This window comes from Corticium candelabrum, chromosome 8 (genome assembly GCF_963422355.1).
Source record: "Corticium candelabrum chromosome 8, ooCorCand1.1, whole genome shotgun sequence".
NCBI lineage: Eukaryota > Metazoa > Porifera > Homoscleromorpha > Homosclerophorida > Plakinidae > Corticium > Corticium candelabrum.
Genome location: NC_085092.1, coordinates 1,487,501 through 1,515,425, shown reverse-complemented (window position 1 = coordinate 1,515,425; position 27,925 = coordinate 1,487,501). Strand labels below are relative to the sequence as shown.

Sequence of the window (27,925 nt, the reverse complement as noted above, 5' to 3'; positions counted from 1 at the left end):
TGTCGCTACCTAGTTGTTGTGTTTCCTTACAGTCGTAGTAATAAACTTTGTGGACACATTAGTGTATGTATATTTTATTCATAGTATATGTACGTAGTACTTTTATTCAAATACACTATGTCTCTCAGTAGTATCATGTCTCTGGGCATGCAGAATGTCGCTACCTAGTTGTTGTGTTGCCTAACAGTCGTAGTAGTAAACTTTGTGGACACATTAGTGTATGTATATTTTATTCATAGTATATGTACGTAGTACTTTTATTCAAATACACTATGTCTCTCAGTAGTAGTAGTAGGACTTGTTGAGAGTGAGGCCCACCTAAATGAATAGGTGGCGGCCATGGTAAATATGGTTAGTGTGTTGTCATTGTTTGTTTGTTTTGCTGCACCTGGGTGTTTTTTTCATGTTTTAGAAATAAAATACCATTAATAATATTTAGTTTGTTGAAATGTATCGTACTATGATTTATTCAAATATACTACTACTACTACTAAAAAGTAGTAGTGACTGAGAACTGGTGTATTTGAAAATCAAACTCTATCATACAAGACAAACAATTAAGCAAAGGTACTGTACACAACATCGCAAAACGATTACATTAAACACATATCTAAGTCTAAAATTCAACTACTGCAAGGTAGTCTACTCTCAGCCGAAGCCAAGAGTATGTCTTTGTTGGTAGGTGTTCTTGTTGTGCAGCCTCTGAGACACATGATGGATGCACGTAATAAGGCAAATCCAATGCGACATTGATTACGACATTGACAAGTTTTCACAACCCACTACAGTAGTAGTAGTAGGTTGTGAAAACTTGTGATGAAAATGTAGTTAGATAGCTTGTGTATTGAAAACTGAAACACCAACAATGCAGAAGGTTGTAATTCTCAAGACTCTCCATCTCAATCAGGTAATCCTTACTTACAGGTAAGAGTTTGGTCATCCCCGGCAACAGTTTCAGGTCAACCCGGCTGTGGGCCGTTTGTTCATACACGTAGTTACCTACATGTTAATGTGTGACACTTAATTAAAGCCTTGTTCTAGAGTGGCCAAAAAGAATCTAGTTTGGTACTCAGTATTGTTTGTAGTTGTTTTCTGTTTAAATAAATAATACAATAGTGCCCACTCAGATGCAATGCCTGCAACATGTAGCTGCCTATGCTTTACAACCAATTTAGCTATGCACCTATCATGTATGGCATCTATCTTTCATCAAAGACCATCTCTGATTTACAACCAATTTTGCAACTGTCGAGACCAAGTTCTTCAGACTCGACACTGTGAGGATAGTATTCTGCATTACAATGACAGTCCTATTAGAAGTAATCGCAGTGCAGACCTAAAGACTGTTGAGCAAATTGTTGCATCAAGGGACTACACTGACAAACAAATTTAGGTAACGTCCATCATTCACTCAAATCTCTGTTGTTATTTAGGAATTCCTGAAGAGCACATTGTACTGGCATACTCCTGATAGACTTGTGGAAGACAAATGACAACCTGCTAAGAAGGTCAACACTAACCATCCAAACATCTTGTCAGAAATAAAAGAGAAACACCTTTACCCTTATCGTTATCAGATGTCCAGTGAAGAAACATGTCGAGAGGTTTATGATTAACAGACTGACAAATATCACCATCAGATGATATTCTACTTAGTACCTTCGTATGTGTTACCTTTACTGGACTGGTTGTAGGCAGTGGAGGTAAGCAACATGTAACATTCTCAGACCTTGAGGGTTCTGTTAGTATCCATGGTGACTGGACATTATTTCAAGGTAATCGCAACATGTAGTACATACAGAAATTATGCTTCTTGGATATACTTGGATCCTATAAAAGTCATGTCATCTGTCTGAAATTTAGATAGCCATGATGGTCTAATACAGGGTCTATTGCCATTATTCGCAATAAACCTTAACTAAGGACCAGACTGCTCTGGTTGAGCACAGTAATTTCATTAACCAGAGGAGGGTTACAGCAATGCCTCTGTAGACGAACAAATGCCCGGCCAATTGGAATACAGTGCATGCGCTAATTGTTATTGCTGGTGTTAATTAGCATGCCAGACAATGTGATTGTGGTTGAGGAAATCAGTTCCTGTACAATCATTCATACTGTGTTATTGGAACAAAGTCATTGGTAAGCTTCAGGTCTTACTACATGTTGTTAAAGTGTAGCTGACTTGTAACATTTTGCTTGCTTCACAGTTCATCTGCAACCCGTTGTTCACACATTGTTATCGCTGGCATTAGTTAACATGCCAGGTGATGTGATCATGTCCCTGGTGTTGATTAGCAGCTGTTCAGTGTTGTTGCTGGCCAAAATCAGTTGTAGCAGCCAAGGGTTTAGCAGTTAGTGCTTCAAGTAGGTATTTAACAATTAAAATACGACTAAAGACAGAAAAACATACAACAATCCCGTATTAAGACTGTCATCATTAGATAAATCGCAACTATATTAGTACCAGTATTATATTAATGTATACAACACATACCACTCCAGCTGCAATAGCAACTTGTGCAAAGCCAGACCTCTGTCCCCATAGAATTTCGTATTCCTTTCCAGAAAACAAAGCTTCCCTTACTCCACCAGGAGCAATGCACAGCAGTGAGCCAGACTGCCAGCATATCAACAGAGAATTCTATTTCAATGCAAGAAGTAAGGATAAACATTAGAAAGACAGACTTTGAGGCATTGCAATGCTTGATCTCTTGTACCAGGTATGACACCACACAGCTGTAGAAACGGACCAAGACCTGAAATGCAATCGAATAATGACACATAAAAAATATGTAACCTACACTGTAACACACCAGTTGCCATGTACACAATTAATTTAATAGAAAAGTTAACTTTCGAATGTGTGATTAACTGATTTAAGCTCTGTCACTCTGAGATTGACTGACTGAACTTTCAAGTGTCGTGGTCATCATTTAGTTTACTTGCGAAATTGCAAGCATTTGATAACACTTCAGAAACAAGAGTAATGTTTAATATTGCATTACTGTTACTGTGTGTAATGCGATAGAAATAAATATTATGTGCCGTGCTCAACCAGATCAGTCTGGTTTGTAAAGTCTATTACAAGTACCGGAACCAAACCCTGCTTCAGAAGTACTTAGACCATCACGGCTGTCTAGAAAGAAGACATGACTTTACAAAGGATCAGAGTAGATCCCAGAAGCACTGTTTTCTGTAAGTGCTGCAGGTTGTAATGACCTGGAATAATGTCCAGCCACCGTGCAATACCTGCGTGCACTGTGCCCAAAGCTCCCAAGACCACCGGAACCACCAGTGTTCCACAATGCCACATGCGGCTTATCTCCACTCGCAAGTCGCTTTACTTCGCCAACTTCTCAGCATGTTTCTTGCCAATGTTGCCATCAGCAGGACAGCTGATATCAATAAGAAGACAAGTGTTTGTCTTCTTATTTCTGAGACAGACGTCTGGACGATTGGCTTTGATCTTCCTGGTAGTGGGGATGATGGTATCCCACATCATAGTAATGTCATCCGTCTCCACAAGCCTATCAGGATGATGCCGGTACCATCTGCTCTCCACTGGAACCCCAAAATGGTGACAAACATCCCAGTGAATGATGGAGGCCACCTGATTGTGTCGATCGTGTAGTCCGTCGATGCCAAAGCACTACAGCCTGCCACAATGTGGTCGACTGATTCCAGGCCTACACTGCACATGCGGCAAGTAGGACTGATATCACGATGTAGAATCTTGAGCTCATAGTACCGAGTCCGAAGAGCTTGGTCTTGAGCAGCAACAACCAGTCCCTCAGTTGCAGCAGGAAGATTCGCTGCCGTTAGCCATCCGTAGGTCTCTTTCATGTCCACAGGCGGTTGCTCAGTGAGACGGCGATACTGCACGTGCATAGGCTTCGTGCTCCAGGACCGCACACGAAGAGAACTGCAACACGTACGGTAATGTCTCGCATCTGTTTCAGGCACTTGCTCGAAGCCACCTTCAACCAAGATGGATGCATTCCTGTGTAAGCTCTGCGACTTGTCGTCCGAAGCAAGACTCCTCTGCAGCTGTGCAGTAAAGCGACAAGCCATGCACTTGATTATTATTATTATTATTATTATTATTATTGTAAAAATACGTTCTATTAGAAATAAATTGATGCAAATTAATTCCACAAACAATACAACAACAAATGCAAATTTGACTGGTGCCAATTTCAGTATATATCACCATAAAAACATACTTATATTCAGAAATGACAACAAGCTAGTAAACATGTAGTTCATGCAATACCACACACATACACCCCGACACAGACACACGTACATGCATACACACCGACACACACACTAACATACCACTACTACTGAAACACATGGTGTATTTGACAAATGCAGCACTAGGCTAAGTATACATTCACAGCAAAGTAGCTAACAACTAAAGCAGCAATCAAATTCTTACTACTGAAAGACATTGTGTATTTACTACTGCTAATTAAGAGACCGACAAACGACCCTCGGCAATAGCTACTGCAATGTTAACCTTGATGTTGTTGCTGAATTGTCTTGCACGACATCCTCTAAGACAGGTAACTGCTGCTCTGATAAGTGAGAAGCCAAGTCAACATCTGATCCAGTGAATGGTGGACCCATAAGAAGTATCTCTTTGTCAGCCACCGACGAAGCAAGTCTCTTCAGGAAAGTAGATGTGGTTTTACTTGTTTCTCCGGTACAAGATAGAACAATTGGAGTAAAGGAGGCATTTCAATTCTAGTGATTCGTTGTTCATACTTGTGTCTCTTCTCTTGCTCATGTCGTTGGTAGCATGATTCTAGTGACAATGGCTGGTATGTTGGAGAGTTTGGGTTGAATACACGAAAATCGAAAGACTTTTTTCAAACCATCCACACTCCACTGGCTGCTACGTCTAATTGTGCCTCGTCTTCTTTGATAGAGGAGCGACCAGACAGAGTTTCACCGTTCAAAAGCTGTAAAGTGGGTTCAGTCAAGACATCATGGCAGATGTCATCCAATAATTGTCCAAGGAAGTCTTGAACTTCATTGCGTTGTAATGATATGAATCCACCTTTATGACAATCAGAGCATGATCAACTGTAAAGGAAGCATCAAAAGGACAAAGCTCACTTAGATGTTGAGGACGGCATTCATATCTGAAATGAATTGCATCTCGAAAAGCAGATATATTTAGGAAGAACAACAGTTCAACGGACCCCTTCAGCAGTATATCAACTTTTGCTTTGGTTAAATGTTGTTTCAATATTTGAACGTTAGTCTTTATCAAATGTTTTGGTGACTGACATCAAATAGGTCAAACTGCTGCAAAAGAATGTGCTCAACAAGTGGTGCAGTTATCTTTTCAGAATAGGAAAACTCTGTCACCATTGATGTAAGGTTTAGTATTCTGAGACCGCCAAGCTGGACAGAAAGGGCCATCAGGTGTCTGATATCATCTCTTAGACTGCTGAGACTGGTGAGAGCCGGAATGAGTGTGTTTCTGATGCTAGCTTCCAATGGTTCTAATGTCTCAAGAGATGAAATTGGCTTGACCTGAGAGCATAAGGCCATTTTCCTTGAAGTCCATGGATTAGTGCAGAGTATGCAACAAGTGACTGAGACTTGATTATTAATGCAAGCTTTGACGGAAGGCTGCAGATCCTAGTGGTGGTCCGAGGTAACATCGACCAGTGGTTGTAATGTTGATGTTTGTGTTCTGAAAAATCTCACGATCCTTGTTCAAAATTAGGTTTAACAAGCACCAGGACTTCTTGGCATTAGGAAAGTAACCAAATTTTGGACCCAATTCCTGTAATTGCTTCCATCATTCAAATGTAGAGTTTATATTTCCTCCAACTGCAGCATCATCAGCCCAGACTTGTTGCTGCCATCTGTTTGTATTTTTGATGAGTGGCACAGTGGCCAGAGTATACATGGCCATCGCTAAGGGATCTCCCTGAATAGTTCCTTCCTGAGATGAAATTGTTTCACCTCCAACAAAGAGCAAAGATGGTTTTCAGTAGCAATTGACAAGCATGGTGTCAATTGCAGGGCAGGAAGTAGAGATGTTATGTAAGGCTGCTTGTCTGTTTAGGCTGTCGAAAGTGTTTGTAGCGTCAACCAAAAGAATGCTATCAGCATCATCATTGTCGTAGATTTTCTGCATTGCATGCACGGCTGGGCCACAATGTCCTTGTTGTCCAGCACAAAGTTGTATTGCTTCTGTTACTGACTGAATATCATCACCTCCTATTACTGAGAAGATGGCCTTTTCAACAACTTTGCGAATGACGTCACAGACACCAACAGGTTAGACACCTGAATTCTTGTTCAGTGGTATTAAACAACAAGCAAAGAAAGCAGCAACTCCCTTTGAATCTACACATTCAGATGCTAAACGCCTTGCAAATGAAGCAAGAGCATCACACAAAAGATTGAAAGAGCCTTTAAAACTGATGCAAAGACTCTTCAACATCGCAGTGTCCAATCCTGATGGACCAGCTGATCCAGAACAACAATCTTACTACTACTTACTTAGAAGAAAGACATACTACTACTACTGTGAGACATAGTGTATTTGAATAAAAGTACTACGTACATATACTATGAATACTACTAATACTGTGAGAACTGGTGTATTTGAAAATCAAACTCTATCATACAAGACAAACAATTAAGCAAAGGTACTGTACGCAACATACGCAAAACAATTACATTAAACACATATCTAACTCTAAAATTCAACTACTGCAAGCTGAAAGACATGGTGTATTTGATAAATGCAATGATTGACTAAGTATACAATAATAGCTAAGTAGCTAACAAGGTAGCAATCAAGTTTCTACTTCCTAATACTACTACTATCCATCGCTGCCGTAACCGACCACACTACCCCTTAATCATAAAGGGACAAAGTAGCTAATTTACATTACACTAATATCTATATGTCAGAGCCGTCTACATCTAGTAAGGATCGAACGTTCCACGTCGTAAGGTACCAGTATCGAGACGAACGCTTAGCCTTCATTCTTCGTGTAACGTTTTTAGGCTGAGAATTAAGCTTGCGAGACCTCCGCAGCTGCACAATCTAAGGATGCAGAGGGTGACACCATTAGGTGATGCACTGAGCCCAACTCATACTACTCCTAGCATGCTGGTGTTGACCACCACTGTCAATGAGATGATACCAAAGTTCGGTGAATAGAATAATTCTAAGGCAGCATCTTCATGGTGAGGTAACACGAAGAAATTGAAACTCCATGCACTGTCATCAACAACCGGGACCACAACACACACACACACACACACACACACACACACACACACACACACACACACACACACACACACACACATCTCACCCCAGCAACGAAATAAGAACCTGTCTGCTACAGACTGCATAAGCCTGTGTTTCACCAACATCACTCTTGAAATCAAGAAGTACATGTCTAACGCTAAAGCTCCGTGAAAAGCAACAACAAGTGCCCCGCCTCTCTCAGGAATATTCTCCAAACCAACAACTTCATAACCTGTAAAACAACACAGCATCAAGCATTCTAGCATCAATTACCAGTTCAGGACAATAGCTGTATTTTAATTAATTAATCAAGCATCAGGGTCTCGATTTATTATTATTATTATTATTCTTACATTGCACACAGAAATCTGGTGCACTACATACAGCTACAGACAACAATAAGCATGGACATACAAAACAAAAGAACAGACAATAACAAGTACAGATCAGTCAATCAAATACAATTTTCTAACAACACTGTTACTAAAGCTTGATGAGCATGGACTCAATTTAGTTACAAATATATCTCTCTCTTAGTGCAGGAATAAGGCATAGTTACATACAACAAATATTATTTCTTCAGCTGATTTATCTAAATACAATCATAATCACATAATTATCGCCATTAATTGCTAATTAGTCTATACGTAGCCTCTGTCACACAAAGACTTTCCTGTCTTCAAGACTAAATCGTGAAATTGCACGTTGTACCATGCCAAACACGGCTCTGGCCATCGAAGAATGCTGCAACAGTGTATCTGGCTCCATCCCATATTGTGTGAGTGTAAGCTTCTCTGATTTTGTGACGATACTTGTATACGTGCAGACATAATGCTATAATATATAGCGTCACTGTCATTACAACAGGAAACAAAAGAAAATAAAAGAAAGGACTGGAAATGATCCAAAGTAACCACGACCAATACATGATATATCCGGGACTACAAATACGCAAAGTTTTGCGCTTGCGCAACAATGTCTGCGTGCATGACCGGTGAAGATGAAGTTTCATCTTCATACCGTAAGGAACTGTATGATGTTATTTACGCGCTTCTAGAGAGCAAGGAGTACATAAAAGAATTTTTTTCGATACCTGCGAAGAGTGCAGACAAAATGATTGCAGACTGTTCTGATACTGATGCGAAGACAAAGAATAGATACGCGAACATTCGGCCATATGAAGAGACAAGAGTGAAATTGGATGTAGACGAGAGCAGGGGCAAGAGTGACTACATCAACGCGAGTCAGATTGAAATGACTGTTGGAGGCCGGAAAATGCGTTACGTTGCTGCTCAAGGTCCATTGGCTGAGACAACTGTAGACTTTTGGCAGATGGCGTGGGAGAATCAAGTAAATCTGATCATCATGGTTACATCGGAGTGTTTCCAATATTGGCCACCAGACGATTGTAAGTCGTCAGTACAGCATGGATCATTTTGTGTGACGAGCCAGTACTTCACTGATTCAGGAACAACCATCACTCGAAGATTTTGTCTTACGCACTCATCCTCGACTGAACAAAGAGTTGTGTGGCATTTGGAATTTGTTGGATGGCCAGACTTTGGAGTGCCACAATGTCTGAGTACTTTTATTGCTTTCATTAATGAAATTGGAAGTCTTCGTCGACAAGCCAACAGCGCAAGAGGAAATGATGATACGTTTAAGCCTCCAACAGTTGTTCACTGCATTGGTGGAATTGGTCGTACAGGTGTCACTATCCTGACAGAGTTGTTGCTTACGGCAGTGCAACACAATGAGCCTATCAGCATCCAACACTGCCTCAAACTCTTAAGAAGTCAAAGAATGGCACTGGTTGAAACTCCTGAACAATACAGATTTGTTCATCAAGTGTTGCTTGACTACCTGAAACACAAAAAGCAGTAGACATGTTTAGCTAAGCTTGGTAGACCTATACAAGTTATGTTTGTGTTGTGTTATAATCATGAATACATTATAGTTTGCTCTATGGTCATGAAGCCATTATTGGCATGTTCTTGGTGTTTTTTTGGACTTGTTTTCTGGTGTTCTCTTGAATTCCACTATTGGCATGTTCTTGATGTTTTTGGACTTGTTTTCTGGTGTTGTCTTCTCTCAAGAATGTGGTGCACAACATGGTTATTGACCTTTGCAATTACATGCTGGCAGCCAGGAAAGAACTGGGGATGAGTTTACAGTGATTCTAAAAGGTACGACGTTTGTTTTAGGGACTACGGTTAACATATACTCATCTTCAATTGACAATGCAATGAAACAGCTCAATTTTGTGTGCAAAATGAGTATTCAATCTGAAACTATACTGAACTTTTTTCTGAAGCAAACATACATGCAAAAACACATTCTAAGGACTCAATCACTGCATGCACAGTGAATGCGTTTGCGCATGCTCTTACCTGTGGGGTCATGCAACCCAGTTACATAAGTGAGCATATAGTTTCCACAGAAATATCTCAAGATGACGTAAACTTTATGTTTACCTTCTTCAAAACTAGCAAAAATGATTCCCCAGAGTTATAGGACGGACGGATGGACGGACATTCAGAATACACGCACTAGAGAAAGTTCGCTCGCAAACTTAGCAACCATGCATGTAGTCACTTCGTAATAGCTACTACACGTCCCATCCCTTCCCACTTACCAAAAGCATAATTCTAAATCTCAACAGTATACTAACGTAAGATATACCTAAATCTCACCAGTCATTGTAAACAGTTAGGTAGGAGGCTCTACGACGTAGCCTTTTACCCAGACTGGCTGACAACGAACGCGTGGCTGTCGAGGGATTGATGACGTAGGAACGGTTTGACTGAGCTCGGTGTTGATGCTCATCTCTGAGTGGTCCACTACCGCGGTGGGTCTTCCGTACCTGCTGTGTTCGTTACTGGCTGGTTTCCTTGATGTGTCGTTTCTTCTCTTTCGTCTTTGCTTTGCTTTTCTGTTTTTTTCTTCTGTTTCTGGGATTTCAGGTAGCTGCATGTACTGATCATGCGGACGACAATAGCATTTTTCAAGAGGTTGCAATGAACCCGTCTAGTGAGACCGTCCTGTAGCTGTCTGACACTGTAGTTTTGAGGAAAATACTTTGCCGCAATCACAAACAGGACCAAGCCAGTCACAGTCGTTTCAAGTTTAGAGAGAGAGAGAGAGAGAGAGAGAGAGAGAGAGAGAGAGAGAGAGAGAGAGAGAGAGAGAGAGAGAGAGAGAGAGAGAGAGAGAGAGAGAGAGAGAGAGAGAGAGAGAGAGACCCGTATTGACTGCTGTGTTGTAAACATATACGAAATCACCTACACTGTACACTATAGTCTTCATGAGGTTTCTGTAGATGTTCATGACATGGTTAGCAGCCTGCATGACGGTTCTGCGCTGAAGTAATGCAGTCATCAACTACTTCGCGGATAATCTGCTGTTTCTCCTGTACTTGTCTAGTCACTGAGGTGGTGCATAGTAAAGGTCGATCAAAGGCAGCATCCATAGGCCGGAGTGCGGGGTTTTGACCAACACTAATTTATAAAGGGTCTCCCGAGTAGAACTTTGCTTCACTGACATGAGAGCAACCACGATCCAGCAGTCCCAATCCTTTTGATGGCCTGCTACATACAGACTCGGACAAAATTATAGGGACACCCCTCTGTGGGTATGTAGTAACACAATAATTAGGTCACAATTTACCAACTATTAATATTGTTAAGAACTTAATAGTTACCGCGTTGATTGTTAGGTTTCTTGAGAATACTGTAGACCCTAAATTGTTTTCTTTACGTTTCGCATTGCGAAAAACGAGACCTAAAAGTGTATGACGTCATGACTGCGTAAGCGTCGTAAGTTAGACTCTCTCTGATTTTGTTTAGTGGCTTTTAAAAAAGCCGCTTTTAATAACGCGAAGGAAAATTGAAGCCCTTCACCAGTTCCTCAGTACCGAGTGTTCCCGCCTCCGCCCTCCTGATTGCGTCCAAACGTCGCGGAACACTTTCTGCCAAGTTCCGGACACGCGCGGCTGGAATCTGCTGCCACGCCTCTTGTAGAGCATTCCAGAGCTCAGCTGCAGTTCTCGGTTCGCGACGGTTGGCAGCAGTAGTTCATGCCACAAGTTCTCGATTGGATTCGCATCAGGCGATTTTGGTGGCCAGTCCAACAGTGTGACGTCATGCTGGCATAGCCATTGTCTTGTTGACCGAGACGTGTGGATTGGCGCGTTGTCCTGCTGGAAGGCAAAGTCGTATCCTATCAGTGCCGCTGCGTCTGTAAGCATGTACTCCTCCAGAACCTGTTGGTACGCCGTGCTGCCCAAACGACCTTCCAGTTTCATCAGAGATCCCAAATCATGCCAACACATCGATCCCCATACCATCACACTAGCCGCGTGCTGGACCGTACGATCACAACATTCAGGGAGAAATTCCTCACCTTTGCGACGCCAAGCGTACAGAGCACCATCGTATCCTATGCTGACTTTTGACTCATCTGTAAAAAGAACAGATTTCCAGTCATCCAAAGTCCATTGTGTGTGAGTGGTTGCCCATCCCAATCGCAAACGCCGATTGTTTTCTGTTAGCAGTGGGTTTTTTCTAGGCCTTCGAGCGTTTACTCTTGTCTCACTGAGACGACGACGGACTGTTCTACTTGACAGCTGCTTGCCGATTTCATCAGCCAGCTGATACGAGAGCAGTCAGTCGTGATGGTGCTCTGCGGTTCTGCAGTGCCATTCTCTTCAGTCGATGATCTTCCCGGATTGTCGTTGCCTTCCCACGTCCAGGTCGTTTTTCATAATCGCCGCTGCCATGGGAAAGCCGTTGCAGGCACTGGTGAACCGAATTCATGGAGCGGCGGACAAAAGCTGCGATCTGACGCACAGAATGGCCAACTGAGTGAAGGGCTTCAATTTTCCCTCGCGTTTTTGGACTCAACTGTTTGCCTCGAGGCATCGCTGCAACTCGTGAAATATCGCACGGAACAAGACTCCGCAACTGCGTGCAGCCGAACGTTCAGGCTAACTTATCGCCTAAGTTTGGCGGTCTCAAGGGCAGCGGTTTTAGTGCAGCTGACATTTTGGCGGTAGCAGTTTGAGATTTTGCTACGTAAAACGTGGACCGGAAGTGGCATGTCAATGTTCTTTTGTTGCTATAACTTTTTTAGTTTTTGTCTTAGCAGGATTTTTTTGTAATTAATTAGTGTCGCATGATTTTTGAATACGTTGAAGTTTGTTTATTGATTAAAATGGCAAAACAATTCAAATTGTGATGACATGCGCGAAATCAATGCGCAAAAACAGATGATTGCCTTTTTTCATAATGTTGATAAGAGAACCCACAAAATTTCTTTCACTCTCTACTACAGAGCATTCTTAGATTGTATGCCAAGAATGAGCATCCAAGAGCGATGAACGTGTACAAAGACAAGAAAAGTAGGAATGGCCGTCTTCCTTCTTCAAAGCAAACTAGATGCGCAGTAGGTAGTAAGTAAAGCTGCAGTCTTGAACTCAAGCTATGTTACATACTAACAATGGCGCAATCCATGAAAAAAGAAATTCGAAAACATTTAGTTTTGCTAGAGAAAAATTCAGTGCCAAAGTTAGATTAACCACAAAAATGCCAGGTATCCCTATAATTTTGTCCAAGTCTGTATACCCGAAGTATGTGGATTAAAGTCTGGTTTAGTCTTTTTAGAGTAGGTCTGTCCCCTTGAGCGTGGTAAGGTGTTGTTCTGGATTTATTTATCTTACAGAAGTATGCAGAGTTCTTTTATTATAGACAGCTTTCAAAATTTCGCCCCTAATCACTGTGGAGAGTGTGCGAAGTTCCGCACCGTGAGAAAACTTCTATTAAGATTTTGGCCAGTACGGTTGCTTTTTTGTCCTTTAGGGAAATGTTCCCCCATTTGGTGAAATAATTAGTTATTACTAGAATATAGCGGTTTCCTCTGTCAGTTTCGGGGAGGGGCCAACAAAGTCTAGTGTCAGCATTTTCATAGGACCTCCCACTGGAATAGCTTGCAGTTAAGTGAGAGCTCGAGGGCGTGGTACTTTTGCTTCCGCAAACGTTACAAGTGCGTAGCCATGCATTCCTGAATATCATTTACATATCTTGGCCACCAAAATTTTTCCTCAGCTCTAGCAATTGTTTTGTCTATTCCTATATGCCCCATGTTTGTCGTCAAGATGCACAAGATCCTCATGACTTAGACCGAAGACAGGACCAAGAGTACCGTTTCTCCACCTAACCGACTTTGGCGTTTCACGCGATACAAAACGCCATCGATAACAGTCAGCTGTGTCCAAATCTCCCTAAGCCTTCGTTGGGGGTTGGTCTTCCACTTGTCGAAATTCTAGGGCGACCAGGTGTAGCTGCTGGATTACTGTTTGTAATGTTTCGTCAGCTTGTTGGAGGTTTGCTATGTGCTTAGAGGAGTAGTCTGGAGGAATGCCTATTGCTCCGCACAGGTTGAAGAGACCTTCATCCGTTGTGTGCCGTCATCAGAATCTGTCTTAGATACTTCATCATGAGACATTCAGAATAGACCGTCGGCATTGGTGTGGTCTCTGTCCGGTTTTTGTTGGATGTCCCTGTCATATTCGCTTAAAGTCATCGTCCAGCGGGCAATATGCCCTCGAGGTTTAATCTATATACTTAAGCCAAGCAAGAGGGCAGTGGTCGGTGATTAGCAGAAACTTTCTGCCTTACAGATACGGTCAAAGCTAGTGCAGCTCCCCAAAAGCTAATGCTTAGTTCTTCTCTGCCTTGGATAAGGAACGGCTGGCATAAGCCACTACGTGCTTAATTCCAAAATTTTGAGCAGCTGCGCCCAGACCCACATCATAAGCGTTTATTGTTAGCTAAAAGTGTAAGTCCAATCTGGGGTACGCCATGGAATGCCGGAGTAGAGACCAGTCGTTTCTTGAATGCGTTGAAGGCTTCCACACAAGAAGCAGTCCAAACGAATGCAGTTGACTCACACATCAACGAATGTAAGCGTGAAGAAAGCCGAGCAACATTTTTGATGAACCGTTGGTAATATCAAGCTACTCTTAAAATGCTCTTCCGCTCCTATTGGGTGCTCAGCAATGGCAATTCCGTGATCGCCCGTACTTTCTCGGAATCGGGGTGGACTCCACAGCGAGACACGATATGCATGGGTCGAGAACTCACTATATCTGTGGTGCCTTTTACTGATATTCAGTGTATGGTAATATTGTTGTTGAAAATAAAAGACAGACGGATAGGCAAAAAGACAGACAGACAGACAGACAGACAGACAGACAGACAGACAGACAGACAGACCCCGGATGTGGATGGCGGGTCAACGTATTTGAATCTCTTGTTCGTTATTCCTAGTTTCTCGCTTCGACTTGCTTTTTTTCCTCAATCCCTTTCGAACGTCACTTCTCTTGAGGAGACAGCTTGTCTTAGCTGTTTAGCGTTACTTCTTTGGGATTCTAGTCGCATGCGGTTTTCTCTTACTGATTTGGCTATGTCTCAATCATCTCAAGAAGAAGAACAATGCCCTATCTCTGATTGCGTCTTCACTGGAGCTCTGAGACGGGTTTTAGATCACTTACGTCAACATCATGACTTTACCGCCATACCGTCATCGTTCATCACGAATCACGACCTCATCCAGTGCCCCAAATGCTGCTGTTGGTTCAAACGCCTTCAACAACATTATTCTAAATGTAGCAATGCTTATGGAACCTCTTCTCATCAGACCAATGCTGATTCTCAGCCACTTCCGCAAAGGAATTGCATCACCTCCAGAAGTGATGGCGAGCTTCCGGCGTCTTGCCGTACTGCTCTGTCGACGAATAGCTTCTCAAAGAAACAGCAGAAGATATCTAAAGAAGCTGAAGATTGGGATTTGATTTCTGGCCTGTCGATTGACACCATTCTACGTGCAAAACCACCCAGAACAGTCCAAAAAATATCAGCTAATCTAAGATCTACATTTCAAGCTTGCTGCGCAATCCCGCTACGTCGAATAGTCAATTGCCCTGATGATGAATGCGCTTGGAAGTTACTATTATTACTACCGAGAATGATTCTACAACCTCTAAGGAGAGGTGGAAAATCAAAGAAACGTGAAATTTTATCAATCTATGAAAAATTCTTAGATTACAAATGGGAAGAATTGCTACAGTTCAACACTCCAGACAACAAGAAGGTTTTACATCAAAATCAAAGATCATTACGGAAGAATGCAGCTACTCGACTAATAAGATGTGGTGAAATATCAAGAGCAGCAAAGATCCTTACGAGTCCTGGTTTAGCTCCAACATCACTTGATACCAGAGACAAGCTTGCAGCTAAGCATCCGTGTCGGTCTGGAGATCCGGATGATAACATCAGTTCGAATGAAACTTTATTTCAGTTGTCGAAAAAAGATTTGTTCAGCTCAATTTGCGGGTCTCCGCGAGGATCTGGATGCGGTCCATCAGGTTGGAGATGTGAACACATTCGCCTCTTACTGGGGGCATGCCCTGTCAGTGATCATCTTTACAAAGCTTGCGCAGTCCTTGCTAGGGGTCATTTACCTCATTCAATATCATCTCTTCTCTCAGCTTCCAGACTCATAGCAATACCCAAGAAAAATGGAGATGTACGGCCAATTGCTGTTGGTGAAGTTTTTCGTCGGATAACAGCTAAAGTCATATGCAATCAGCTAAAGAGCAATTTTGCTGATCATTTGTCACCGCTTCAGCATGGTGTGGCAGTAGAGGGAGGATCAGAAATGTTGGTTCATCACATCCAATTAGCCCTTGAATCTAATCCCAGTTGGGCATTACTCAAAACTGATATGTCAAATGCATTCAATTCCGTTAATAGATCAAACCTACTACAGCAAGTAGAGTCTTCTTTTCCTAAAATATTAAATCATGTCAAACAGATGTATGCAAATGTTGGTCATCTTGTTTAACAAATGGAAGAAGAAACAGTCCTCATCAATTCAGAAGAAGGAGTCCACCAAGGAGACCCGTTAGGTCCAGTTCTTTTCCCCCTCACAATACATCCTGTCTTGAAGCAGTTACAAGTAAAGCACAACAAATTCAAGTATTAGCATATCTAGATGACATTTTTCTACTTGGTGAATCCGATGCAACCGTCAATGCAGCCTTACATCTGAATTAAGTCATCTCTTACTCCTCTTGGCTTATCAACATGTGATCAAAAATGTGAGCTGTTCACTCCTGACCCACTTAATACCAAACATTGCCCATTCCAAGTGACGAATGATGGGACTATGGTCTTAGGCATTTCCGTGGGAAGTTCTTCCTTTGTCCTTTCCAAGTCTGAAGACATAGCTCACTCTGGTCAATCACTTTGCTCTGCTTTGTCTCAATTAGAATATCCTCAGTCAGAATGCCTTCTACTACGTCATTGCCATGTTCCCAAGTTAAATTACTTGGCTAGGTCAGTATCACCATCTTTATTTCAGTCTACAGCTGAAATACATGACAACATGACTCGAACAACCTTTTGTAAAATATTGGGAGTGCCATCAATAGTCGATGAACGGTGGAAACAGGCAACACTTCCTATCAAATTAGGAGGATTTGGAATGACATCGGTCGATGCTATTGCTTCATCTGCGCTTTTAGGAGGATGGATGCATACTCTGTCAAACTTAAATTGCCTACTAGGTTCCCTCACTTGACTAACGATGTATCACTCTTGCTTTCAACCGATAATGTCTCGAAGATCTCGGCCGATATTCATCAAGCTGTCAAGTCTACTGGTTGTGATGATTCCCAACATTAAAGTGAGTTTGTCAAACAGCCCAAGAAATTACAACAAAAACTATCTAGTCAACTACACGAGACAAACGCAAATTCCTGCCTGGAAACTTCAATTTCACAATCAGATAGAGCTGCAGCTAAATTTAGATCAATAAGAGGTAAGGGAGCTGGGTCATGGCTGGAAGCCATTCCTACTGAAGAGGTTCTTGCACTGAAAACCCGACGAATTTCGTTTGGCAGCATCTCTGAGGTTGGACATACCTGCACCTTTTGTCAACTGGAACATCCAGTGTGAATGTGGCAAGTTGGCAGATGAATATCATCTTCTTACATTCAAACATGGAGGTGGGCCTGTGTGGCAACACGATGAAATTGTAAATGCATGGAGCACTTGTCTACATGAATTAAAGATTCATCACGAGAAAGAACCTCGACATCGTTACTCTGGAAATGACAATAGACCAGACATAGTTGTGTATGACTCTGGGTGTAGCTATGACCTTGATGTGGCTATGGCTCATTCTTTCAGCCAAGACGCTTTAGCTGCAGCAAGAAGGGAGGAAAGGAAGATGATCAAATACGAAAAACAACAACTTGCTGGCAATACATCAAGCCTCAATTTCACTCCTCTGGTATTTGAACATTTTGGAACATGGGGATCAGAAGCTACCAACTATCTAAACAAACTAGCCAGAAGATCAAGGGACATTGAAGGCTATACAAATGAAGCCGACTTTAGAGGTTTTTGGAGAGAAAAATTCTCAATAATATCACAACGATGCAACGCTAGAGTCATCCTCCACACGCTGACACGTGTCTTCCCTGGAGGAGAAGATGAGAACATACACAATAGAGACTACCAAAGTAGTTTGCATTAAACTAAAGCTGAACTCAGTAGATTTCTTGTATTTAGTGTTAGAAATGTAACGTAGAGTTTGTGTTTCAATAAATGAAATTGACAGACAGAGAGACAGACAGACAGACAAACAAACAGACAGACAGACAGACAGACAGACAGACAGACAGGCACTAACAAACTCATTAACATAGCGAGATTAAAACGTCGAAATGTAGTTTGCGCAGTGTAAGTTTGTATGCTTCAAGATCGTAACGGTCTTGTTGTGTTGGTTGCTCATGATGTAAACGTTTGATTTAAATAAAAAATATATGTTTTGAGACAGACAGACAGACAGACAGACAGACAGACAGACAGACAGACACATTCATTTATTATCATCAAAACTCTACGTATGTACAGGAAACTTTCAAATATCTACCAGTCCTTCATAACTAAGCAAATTATAACACATTAATGGACTTGGCCTACAACATTGCAGTCAAACATTATGCCACTGTCGTTTGTACTGCATGAAAATCTCGACAGCTTCCTCGAAATCACTCTGGCGTTGCATCTCTGAAGAATGATGGAAAATTGCTTTCTCCAGAATGCCTTAAAACGTTGAGCGCTGTTAAAAGGATGTGCATGAGTGGTATTGTAGCTTTGCCTAGATATATGAGACAAAAACTTGTGTGCGTGCGAGCCCCACAAACCAAAATGTTCAAAGACTAGTGGAACACACTTGGATGATAAACCACCATGCAGGACCTCTCCTGAGTATTTCTTTAGTTTCTTCTCCTCTCTTACTTTCGCAGCATACCCTTCTTCTCTGTGTGCGTGGTTGAGAGCATCCTTACTCCATGGGTGTGCTAATGAAACATCCACGTCAAGATTCTGTCCTGTTTCAGAATCAAAGAGTGTCATATCAGGACGGTTTTCGCTACTAACAAAACGATGCCGGGGTTCGGTTTGATGGGGAATGTGCAAATCACTCAAACATTCACTCCAACCCTTCAAGATAGTATTGTGGGTCCAGACAGGACCTCCTCCATATTTACATGTTAGTAGGTGGTATCCTTGTTGATCCAGTTGTTGTCCACAGTCACACACTTTCACCCACTTGGTAAACGGTAAAGCCAATCCCAACCTCAAATAGGACGCTATAGAAAAGTCGTTTGTTTTAAGTGCGTGCCTATCAGAAGTAGGAATGGCATCTAACCAATCTCCGACAGACAGACACATTTTTCAATAGCAATATTAAGACCAATTTTCTTCAAACTGGATTCCACATCCATCGACTAGAGTTCTAGCATACCTAGATGATATGTTTTTCATTGGCCCCTTGGATGATGTTATTACATGCCTGGATGATGTGGAATCCAGTTTGAAGAAAATTGGTCTTAATATTGCTATTGAAAAATGTGAGCTATTTTGCAATGGTCTTACAACACCTCCTTGTCTCAACAGGGCCATTAGAGTTGTATCATCTGGAATTGACATCCTGGGAATCCCTATTGGGCAACAGCAGTATGTCACAGAATCTTGTTTGGACATCGCAAAATCAGGCCAGAGCCTTTGTGAGCAGATTTCATCTCTTAACGATCCTCAATCTGGAATGTTACTTCTACGCTACTGTCATGTGCCTCGCATTAATCATATGGCACGGTCAGTGTGTCCTACTCAGCTAAGGTCTGCAGCTAGGTTTCATGATCAGCTGACAAAAGAAACCTTTTTGCAATTGGTTAGTTTTCGCAATATAGAAAATGACCAATGGCTGCAAGCAACTTTGCCCGTTCGCAATGGTGGGTTTGGGATGACATCAATAGAAACAACGTGTCATATTGCATTTGTATCCAGCTGGGCTCACTCTTTAAGTCGTCTTCCTCATTTGTTTGGAGATCTCACTAGTCCAATCAAGAACATCTCTTGTCCAATTCCAAGTTGTACTTCTGTTGGATCCATTAGTCATCAGCTTCATCTCGCTCTACCTGAAGACAAATCTCTAGCTGATCTGATGTGTAACACTAAAAAGTTACAACAAAAATTGAACTTGCAAAGAACTGACAACATTGTATCTTCTATTCTTGCAAACCCTCAATCTAAGCGTTCTTCTGCAAGATTTAGGTCTCTTCAGGGAACAGGAGCAGGTGCGTGGCTTGACTCAATACCACAATCAGCGAAGTTTGCATTAAAGCCTGGCGAGTTTCGTCTTGCAACACGCTTGAGACTGGGTTGTGAAATGCCCTTGGGATCTGTTGTGTCAACCTGTGAATGCGGAAAAGATGTTGACAGAGATGGCTATCACCTTCTAACATGCAAGAGCGGGGGCGGACCTGTCTGGACTCACGAAACACTGTCCAGTGTATGGAGCAGCTGCCTACAACAACTTAAAATGACACACCAAAGGGAACCAAGGAATTGCTACATTAATAGTAATGATAGACCTGATATCATTGCATTTGATGCACAATCTGGTTGCGATATCGAATTGGACATTTCTGTGGCTCACCCATGGGCACAACAGATTCTTTCTCAAGCAGCTTTGGAAGATGGTGCAGCTGCATCCAAAAGAGAGCTTGAAAAGGCACAGAAATATGGTGGTGAGTGGAACATGTGGGGTCGCACCTCTAACTGCATTGCCTTGGTTTTCGAACATTTTGGAAGATGGGGACAAGATGCTGTTGACTTTCTCAATCGCTTGTCACACCAGTCAACAGATGAAGATGGAAGATCAAATGGCAGAGAGTTCAAGACGTACTGGCGTCGCTGTTTATCAATAGCTTTACAAAGATGCAATGCTAATGTTTTATGTAAAAAATTAGGAAGAGTAGTACGATCAAAGGACTCAACTGAACCGTGTTTTGCTAATTAGATAGATTGATAAAGTAGCCCATTATGGGCTCTTAGACTTTGTGATTTTAGTTCTAATTGTCTTAGACTGTAATAGCGATGATGTGTGAAAATATATGTATTGACAGACAGACAGACAGACAGACAGACAGACAGACAGACAGACAGACAGACAGACAGACAGACAGACAGACAGACAGACAGGCAGGCAGGCAGGCAGACAGACAGAAGCAGTTTAGTCTCTACAGAGAACTGTTCTGAACAGATTGCTCATCATAGTGAACTGGCTTTAGAGAACAACCCAGAATGGATCGTTTTAATATCTGACGTGAAGAAATGCTTTCAACTCGGTCACCAGGCAGCATTTACTTTGAGGGATAAAACAGTCGTTTTCAGAGCTATACAACCACACTTTCCAGATGTATGGAGGATTCATGGAGGCTGGCACACCTGTCATGTCACAATTTTTTCTGAATAAGGCATCCACCAAGGCGACTCTTTGGGTCTAGCTCTGTTTGCAGCAGCTATTCATACAAACCTCAGAGACCTCCCAAAGGATTTCTCAGATTCTCAGGAGTTACCATTCTCGCAAACCTGGATGATGTGTTTCCTTGAGTCCTCCTGACAAAACCATTGAATCTTTTCAAGCTCTGAAGAGGATGTTTGGTCCATCAACCTGATCATTTCTGATACCAAATGTGACATTTTCAGTCCTTCAGGTGTCTCTGATGCCTCTGGCATAGATGTACCTGTGAATTGTGACGGTTCAATGTTCTTGGGACACCAATCGGTTATGCCTCCTTAGTTGAATCATCGTGTCAGAAGTCACTCAGTCCGGTTCTTTGATATGTGACCAACTCACAAAGTTGGACGAACCCCAGAGTGCAACATTGATCCTTCGACATTGTCATGTCTCAAGACTTGATCATCTAGCTCGAACAGTACGTACCAGCATCTTGGCTCAAGCTGCTTCCTTCCACGACTCATTGACACGGAAAACTTTTTGTCTTATTCTGGGTTATGACTGTGCAGACCTATCTTCGGAAAAAGTATCTGTACCAGTACGCCTGGGGGCTTTGGCATGCTGTCTCTCTCTACTACATCACGTTTTGCTTTTGTGGCATCGTGGATCCATTCAGTTTTTGAACTTTTATTTTGTTTTCCAGCGCTTATTTCCATCGTCGGCAACCTAATTCAACGACCCTCTGGTTTGATTGGCGAGTCTCTTGCGAAGTCCTTGCCCCTGACAAGGTCCTATCTGACTACCTAACAAGGCCCAAGAAACTGCAGCAGGCTGTCACATGATCTGTACACCTTCCAGTTACGTGAGTTGATTAAATATTCACCCTCTATTAGAGATACCTCGAGGTTGCTTTCCCTTCAAGGGAAAGGAGCCGGTGCTTGGCTAAATTCATCTCCAGCATCACAAGGTTTGCAGTACAACCCTGCGATTTTCGCTTGGCGTTCCTTGTGAGGCTTGGTCTTCCCATTTACCTCTAAGACTGGTTAGAAGCCTGCAACTGTGGTGCAACATTAGATAAAAGTTTATGCCATCTCCTCACCTGCAAGACAGGAGGAGGGCCTGTCTGGTCACATGGGTCTATTGCACGTGGTTGCTCTGATTGCCTAAGGAGCGTTAGCGTTCACCACTGCCGTAAACTTCGGAACAGATATGTCGATTCCGAATGCAAGACTAACATTGTTATGTTTGATGTTGACCTACGATCAGAGACCTTGACATCTCTTTGGCGCACCCATGGAGCTTGGAAACTTGTCTTCGCTCTGCTGAAAAGATTGGAGTTGCGGCATATCTAAGGAAAGCCAGAAAGAAAGCTAAATATGACCGGCTCAAGCTGCCTGGAGGCTCAACATCCAACGTCATCCCAATAGTTCTCGAGCACTTCGGTATATAGGGAGAGTAAGGAAGGAAGTTCTTAAAAAAGCTATTCAACCAGTTATCAGACGAAACCGGAAGACCAAAATCTCCAGAATATTTGGACTATTGGAGAAAACGCTTTTCCATCCACCTAAAAAGGTGCGATGCACAAGTAATCGTAAAGAAACTGCCCGGACTATGTGGTGGACCTGAGAAGCCCATAACTCTCAGCACTCAGGTCTTCCCACATTAGCTTTCATGCACTAGCGATTTATAGACATTCTATTTTAGTTGTAGCCTTTTAATTTTATTGCAGAAACGTGCATTAGTTTGATCTAAGAAATATACGATCATGACAGACAGACAGACAGACAGACAGACAGACAGAGAGAGAGACGGACGAACGGACGGACGGACAGACGGACAGAGAAACAGACAGACAGATTAGTAGAAAAGGTTGGTAGTTCCAAAGTTGACGATTCAATTTATTTCTGACCAAAGAGAGTTTTGGTACAGCTACAATAATGCGAAGGTTATCATAAAAACTGTCATTGCTCAAGGCTGACAACTACGGAGTTGAAGCATTCGGTAACCATTTTTCAGTCACTATCTATATGACTCTATATTTTTCCCAAAATAGATTGTAGTAGTGGTTGTGTTTTACTGTAAGTTGTAGATAAGATTTATGATAGATCGCCATAGAACGGGCCTCGGTATACAGATATATCTACCAACTGACCTTGAGGTGACTTCTATAAACGTATGACGTCAGAGCCTTTGCATCGACTGTGAGCTTCAGTTGCGGGAATTTGATAAGAAATCGGTAACACTTTCGAATATTTGTATATTGTTTAGTGATATATACAGTACACTGAAATATCAAAATGTCATTGCTCTAGATAACAGACTGTTTTCAGGCTACAACATATATAATTTATTCATCTGAAAGTAGTCATTGGTCAGATAAAAACCTTCTTGTTAGCAAAGAGTTTGAGTCCGTGAACCGAAATAGAAGATTACGACAGTAAAATGTAGTTTCACCTCTATATTGTATCTGTTATGAACCATTATCTAATACCCTTCCAAATGCAATGGCATTCATTGGCTAGTTGTATTTGCTAGATAATTCTATTATTATTGGTTTTTGTGTGGGACTGAAGTGCAAACTTGAACAGAATTCTACGTGCTCATTTCTATTTGTATAACTCGAAACATTTCTATAGCAGTTCATGACATTAACACTTCTAAAGAAGACTCTCTATCACAAACGTCATGATTCATACTGCTGCTTTCCGTCTACAAGCACAGCAATTTGCTTAGACAAATTGTTACACAGAAGGTTTCATCTGTCATCCCTGCTAATTCGAATTCGCATTCAGGATGTGAGCATCACCTTTCTAACTTGCTAATAACCGTTTTTCAAGCTAGTATTTTTCACACTGGAGTCCCCAAGTCGACATCTTTCTCATTGGCAGAGGTAACATCAACATCATCCATATCTGTTTGCTGGAAAAAGGCGAATTTACTTCCCAGCGGCTGAAGTGAATCATCTAAAGTTAAGTAGCCTCTGTGCAAAGTCAGAAATGATTCCATTTCTTTCACAATTGTGCTGAATGTAGGGCGATCGTTGGCTTCCATCTGCCAGCATTGATTCATGATATTGTATCTGTTAGATAAAAGCAAAAAAACATTTAGTTGTTTAGAGATATATTGTTACTATTAAGTTAAACGTTCATATCGCTGACTCTAACTAGCTATATATTTGTGTGCTTGCAAGTTTAATGTGTTAATTTGTTTGATTACGTGTGTGTTTGTGTACATGTGTTCGTTTCTGAAATGTATGTTACCGACCATTTAATGTAAACTCAACCATTCGTCGCTTGCAAAGATTGCCAAGTCGTCTCAATCGAAGAACATAACTTCATGCAGTGCTTCCGCTAGAAAAATTTCGATTAGGAGTCACTTGGCTAAAAAAGTTTGTTCGTTTGTAGCCAAGCACTTTCTAAACAATAACTGCTATTAATTAACGTTTAATTAATTAAGCTGGTTTGATAGACATGCGGCGTTTATCATTTGTCATGTGACTATTAATTAAATCTGACGCAAGTCATACACTCAAAGAAATTATTTAAGTTTACGTAACTTAGATCCTTTTCAAGAGTACGAAAAGGTGCTATCCTCTTGGCTTTTAGTATCAAAATTTAAAAGCTTTGTCAAAATCAAAGTCTTGAAGTTTTGATCGGCATTCCTATGCTCCGCGCCACTGGAATTTATAGTTCAGCGTTTGTATTGTATCGAGGTCATCATCTTTTTCGTGGTTTCTACCACTGGTCTTCTTCAGTTTTACTTCCGTAAAGTCGTCTTCAAGATCTCATTTCTAGTTCAACGCGTGCGGATCGAATTTGGCGATCGGCCAGGTCAGAGAAAACTGCCAGAAGTTCATATGTACGAGCATCCGTTTGCCTATATTGTTTATCTCATGATTCTGCCTGCCTCTATAGCTATTCTGGTTATTCATGTATTTTCGTTTGCCTTGATGACGGAGATTCTAACTGATCCCCGAACAATTAATCGACTTTTACGTCTAGACAGACAATGTGGCTTTTCTTTACTTTCTACAGACAAACTCATTACATTTCTGGTGGGCAGTTTCTGGGCTGCGACATCGTTCCACCACTTGTTATGTAAGAGAGAACATCGCGGTTACCAATTTCAGGATATGGAACTTCTGCAAGAGCCATGACTTCCCAAATAGTGACACCATAAGACCACTAGAAGAGCATAACTGGTTGACATCTATGAACAGCATTAGACTATCAGTAATCTAAATAAGTATTTACTTACAACATCTGACTGTGTAGTAAAGAGACGTTGACTTAAACTTTCTGGAGCCATCCACCTTAGAGGGAGCTCCATTTGCGTTTGTACACGATAATAGTCTTTGCCTTCAACCAGGACGCGAGATAAACCAAAATCTGCTACTCGTACATTTGTATTCCAATCTAGCCTGCAATGGTAAATAGCATAAGTATCGCAAAGATTGCAATTACAGTAGATTACACTATTACTCACTATCTGACTAGCCCGTTCTTCGTCTGGGCAAATTAATTACACAACTTCCCCTGGATACTCGCGTTATGGGATATGACAATAAAAACTCCTGAATAGTCTGTTTCCCGTATGTGTGACGAAAGCAGTACCATTTCGACATTCAAGTTGAACGTCGCCACTTGGAAGACGTTGCTACCTCTGCAAGGTGCAAGTGTAGTAACTGGGACAACTATTCGACGTGCATATATATACACGGGCAAAATACGCTAGCCGCATTTCTTAATTACGAAACCGGATGCATGTATTCAAAATATTTTGCTTTACCCACGTCGCTGGTAGCAAACGATATGTTCTGTGTATACCACCCGACATTATAAATGGTCGTTTCAAATTTGTTGAAGATTCGCTGCACCCGTTTTATACAAATTCGAGAGCGGGTTCGATCGGCAAAAATTCGTGTCGTCCAAAGAGAACTCTGGACAGCAACGACACCTTCACTGTCTACCTTGATCAGAACGGCGCGTGTAAGTAGACTTCAGTGGAGCTGCGACTCTCAGTATTGGATGTGACATGCCTTTACACACTGTACAACGTTCATGCATTTATATATATATATATATATATATATATATATATATATATATATATATATATATATGTATATATATATATATAATTAATTGTTAGTTAACTTAATATCCTGTTGATGACAAGTAAAAATCCGTTGCGAGAAATTAGCAGCGAGTTCTGTTTGAGAGACACATAACTGGGCAGCAAAAACTTTAAAGTCACTTTCAGTTACTTCCTCATTTGTATAATCGGTTTCCCGCATATTTGCTAGTGAGGTACTTCCTCGCCATTTGGACAGTCCTATTAAACGCCGTCACTTCGAAGAAGTTGCTGCCGTTACGGGAACAGGTGTATCGGAGATGGCTGATATTCGACGATCGTACAAACAGGCACACAAAGCTAATCGTATTTTTCAAGGACCCGGATATACTCGAAAATGTCTTGCTTTAATTAACTAGTCGACGTCGCAAGCAAGAAACGATACAGTCCGCCTGTAGGGTAGGTATTCCTAATTGTGGACACTCCCCGGTAATTTGAGTTACAAACACTCTTTGTCTGGTAACCTGCAACGGAGAGAGAGGAAAACATGTCCGATGTACGCACCAATGTCTAAGCTTTGGAACAATACCTGTACGACTAGAATCGCACAACGTCTGCTAGCGCACTAGCAAAATATACGGGATAACGTCTGTGAACAGCTCAAACGGGAGTGTATCCTAATTGTGGACATGTTTTTCTCCGCCACAGAAAGCGACTGGGTCTGAATAACAGCTGGACTAGATACCTGAATAGTTGCCGCACAAGCTGGTATTTTGGGCCGCAATCAAAACCATGTTCTGTTGTGTATCACGACGATTCCTCTGCGAAACTGTTAGTACGTACAAGGTTCCTCCCATCACGTCCACAAATTCGAGGTACACGAATCGTTCTTTTGTTGGATCATGAAAGTGCCCTGACGTTAGTTAAGCAATTATCAAGTACCTTAGTAAAGTCTTGAGCCTAGTTACGTTGACTTGTAACGTGCTAAAGAAGCGCATTATGTGCATGAAGCGAACGTTTAATTCCAGTCCAGTAAACACCTGAATATCTTCACTCATACTAGATCTAGACATCAGTAATCCACTGACAATCTAGCTGTTTTCACTGCAACTACATCTGGCCACAATAGGGTATGAAATGAGAACGAACAAAGTGGGTGGAATGTCAATATCAGCGACATTCGTAATCCAGTCAGAATTTGACTGTCTTCACTGCTACTAGATCTGGCAACAATAAGACACAAAATGAAAACCTACAAACTCACCTAGGATAGGTGGAAGGTTAAAACTACGTTGTCTGATATCAATAATCAGCTCTACCAGCAACGCTAAAAGACGCTAGAATCACAGTTTACAATTGAGACGTTTATCTAAACATGATTGATCGTCTCCTGCATTGCATCGTAAACAGAACACTTGGTTTCTGCAAAATTTGAAAGGCACGACGCCATTTTACACAGAGGTAATACACCACAGAACATGGCTTTGATAGCGGCCCAAAATACCAGCTTGTGAGGCAACAATTCAGGTATCTAGTGCAGCTGTTACTCAGGCTCAGTCGCTTTCTGTAACGGAGAAAACAATGTCCACAATTAGGATACACCCCGCGTCCAAGCTGTTTACAGACGTCATCCCGTATATTTTGCTAGTACGCTAGCTGACGTTGTGCGATTGTAGTTGTACAGGTACC

The 27,925-nt window shown here is 41.7% G+C and overlaps 4 protein-coding genes across 6 annotated transcripts in view; 2 read left to right on the top strand and 2 right to left on the bottom strand.

Annotated features, from left to right (window-relative positions):
• Positions 1-525: 525 nt before the first annotated feature.
• LOC134183494 (monoacylglycerol/Diacylglycerol O-acyltransferase-like) lies at positions 526-8,620 on the bottom strand. Of its 3 annotated transcripts, none has more exons than XM_062651046.1 (6): positions 8,385-8,620; positions 7,356-7,523; positions 2,686-2,756; positions 2,495-2,617; positions 923-999; positions 526-851 (listed from the first exon to the last, which is right to left on the bottom strand). In XM_062651046.1, exons 1-5 carry the CDS (start codon positions 8,458-8,460, stop codon positions 955-957), a joined length of 483 nt encoding a protein of 160 aa, XP_062507030.1. In that variant the 5' UTR covers positions 8,461-8,620; the 3' UTR covers positions 526-851; positions 923-954. The 3 variants fall into 3 exon arrangements, with proteins under 3 accessions (XP_062507030.1, XP_062507029.1, XP_062507032.1); XM_062651045.1 differs by lacking the exon at positions 8,385-8,620 and adding an exon at positions 8,003-8,227; XM_062651048.1 differs by lacking the exons at positions 526-851; positions 923-999; positions 2,495-2,617; positions 2,686-2,756; positions 8,385-8,620 and adding exons at positions 6,767-7,081; positions 8,003-8,227.
• On the top strand, positions 8,546-9,468 carry LOC134183653 (tyrosine-protein phosphatase non-receptor type 14-like). The gene is made up of 3 exons (XM_062651239.1): positions 8,546-9,171; positions 9,249-9,312; positions 9,388-9,468. The coding sequence occupies exons 1-3, from the start codon at positions 8,546-8,548 to the stop codon at positions 9,466-9,468; spliced, it is 771 nt and encodes a 256-aa protein (XP_062507223.1).
• A 9,691-nt stretch (positions 9,469-19,159) lies between these two features.
• Positions 19,160-20,882, top strand: LOC134183355 (uncharacterized). Its single transcript, XM_062650858.1, has one exon. The coding sequence runs from the start codon at positions 19,175-19,177 to the stop codon at positions 20,720-20,722; it is 1,548 nt and encodes a 515-aa protein (XP_062506842.1). The 5' UTR covers positions 19,160-19,174; the 3' UTR covers positions 20,723-20,882.
• Positions 20,883-23,803: 2,921 nt separating this feature from the next.
• LOC134183652 (tyrosine-protein kinase receptor TYRO3-like) overlaps positions 23,804-27,925 on the bottom strand; it is a 6,501-nt gene continuing 2,379 nt past the window's right edge. Inside the window, exons 3-6 of the mRNA XM_062651238.1 lie at positions 25,421-25,583; positions 25,211-25,347; positions 24,017-24,242; positions 23,804-23,872 (exon numbers count right to left, since the gene is read on the bottom strand). Coding sequence (XP_062507222.1) covers positions 23,804-23,872; positions 24,017-24,242; positions 25,211-25,347; positions 25,421-25,583 — 595 coding nt within the window. The remainder of the gene's footprint in view (positions 23,873-24,016; positions 24,243-25,210; positions 25,348-25,420; positions 25,584-27,925) is intronic.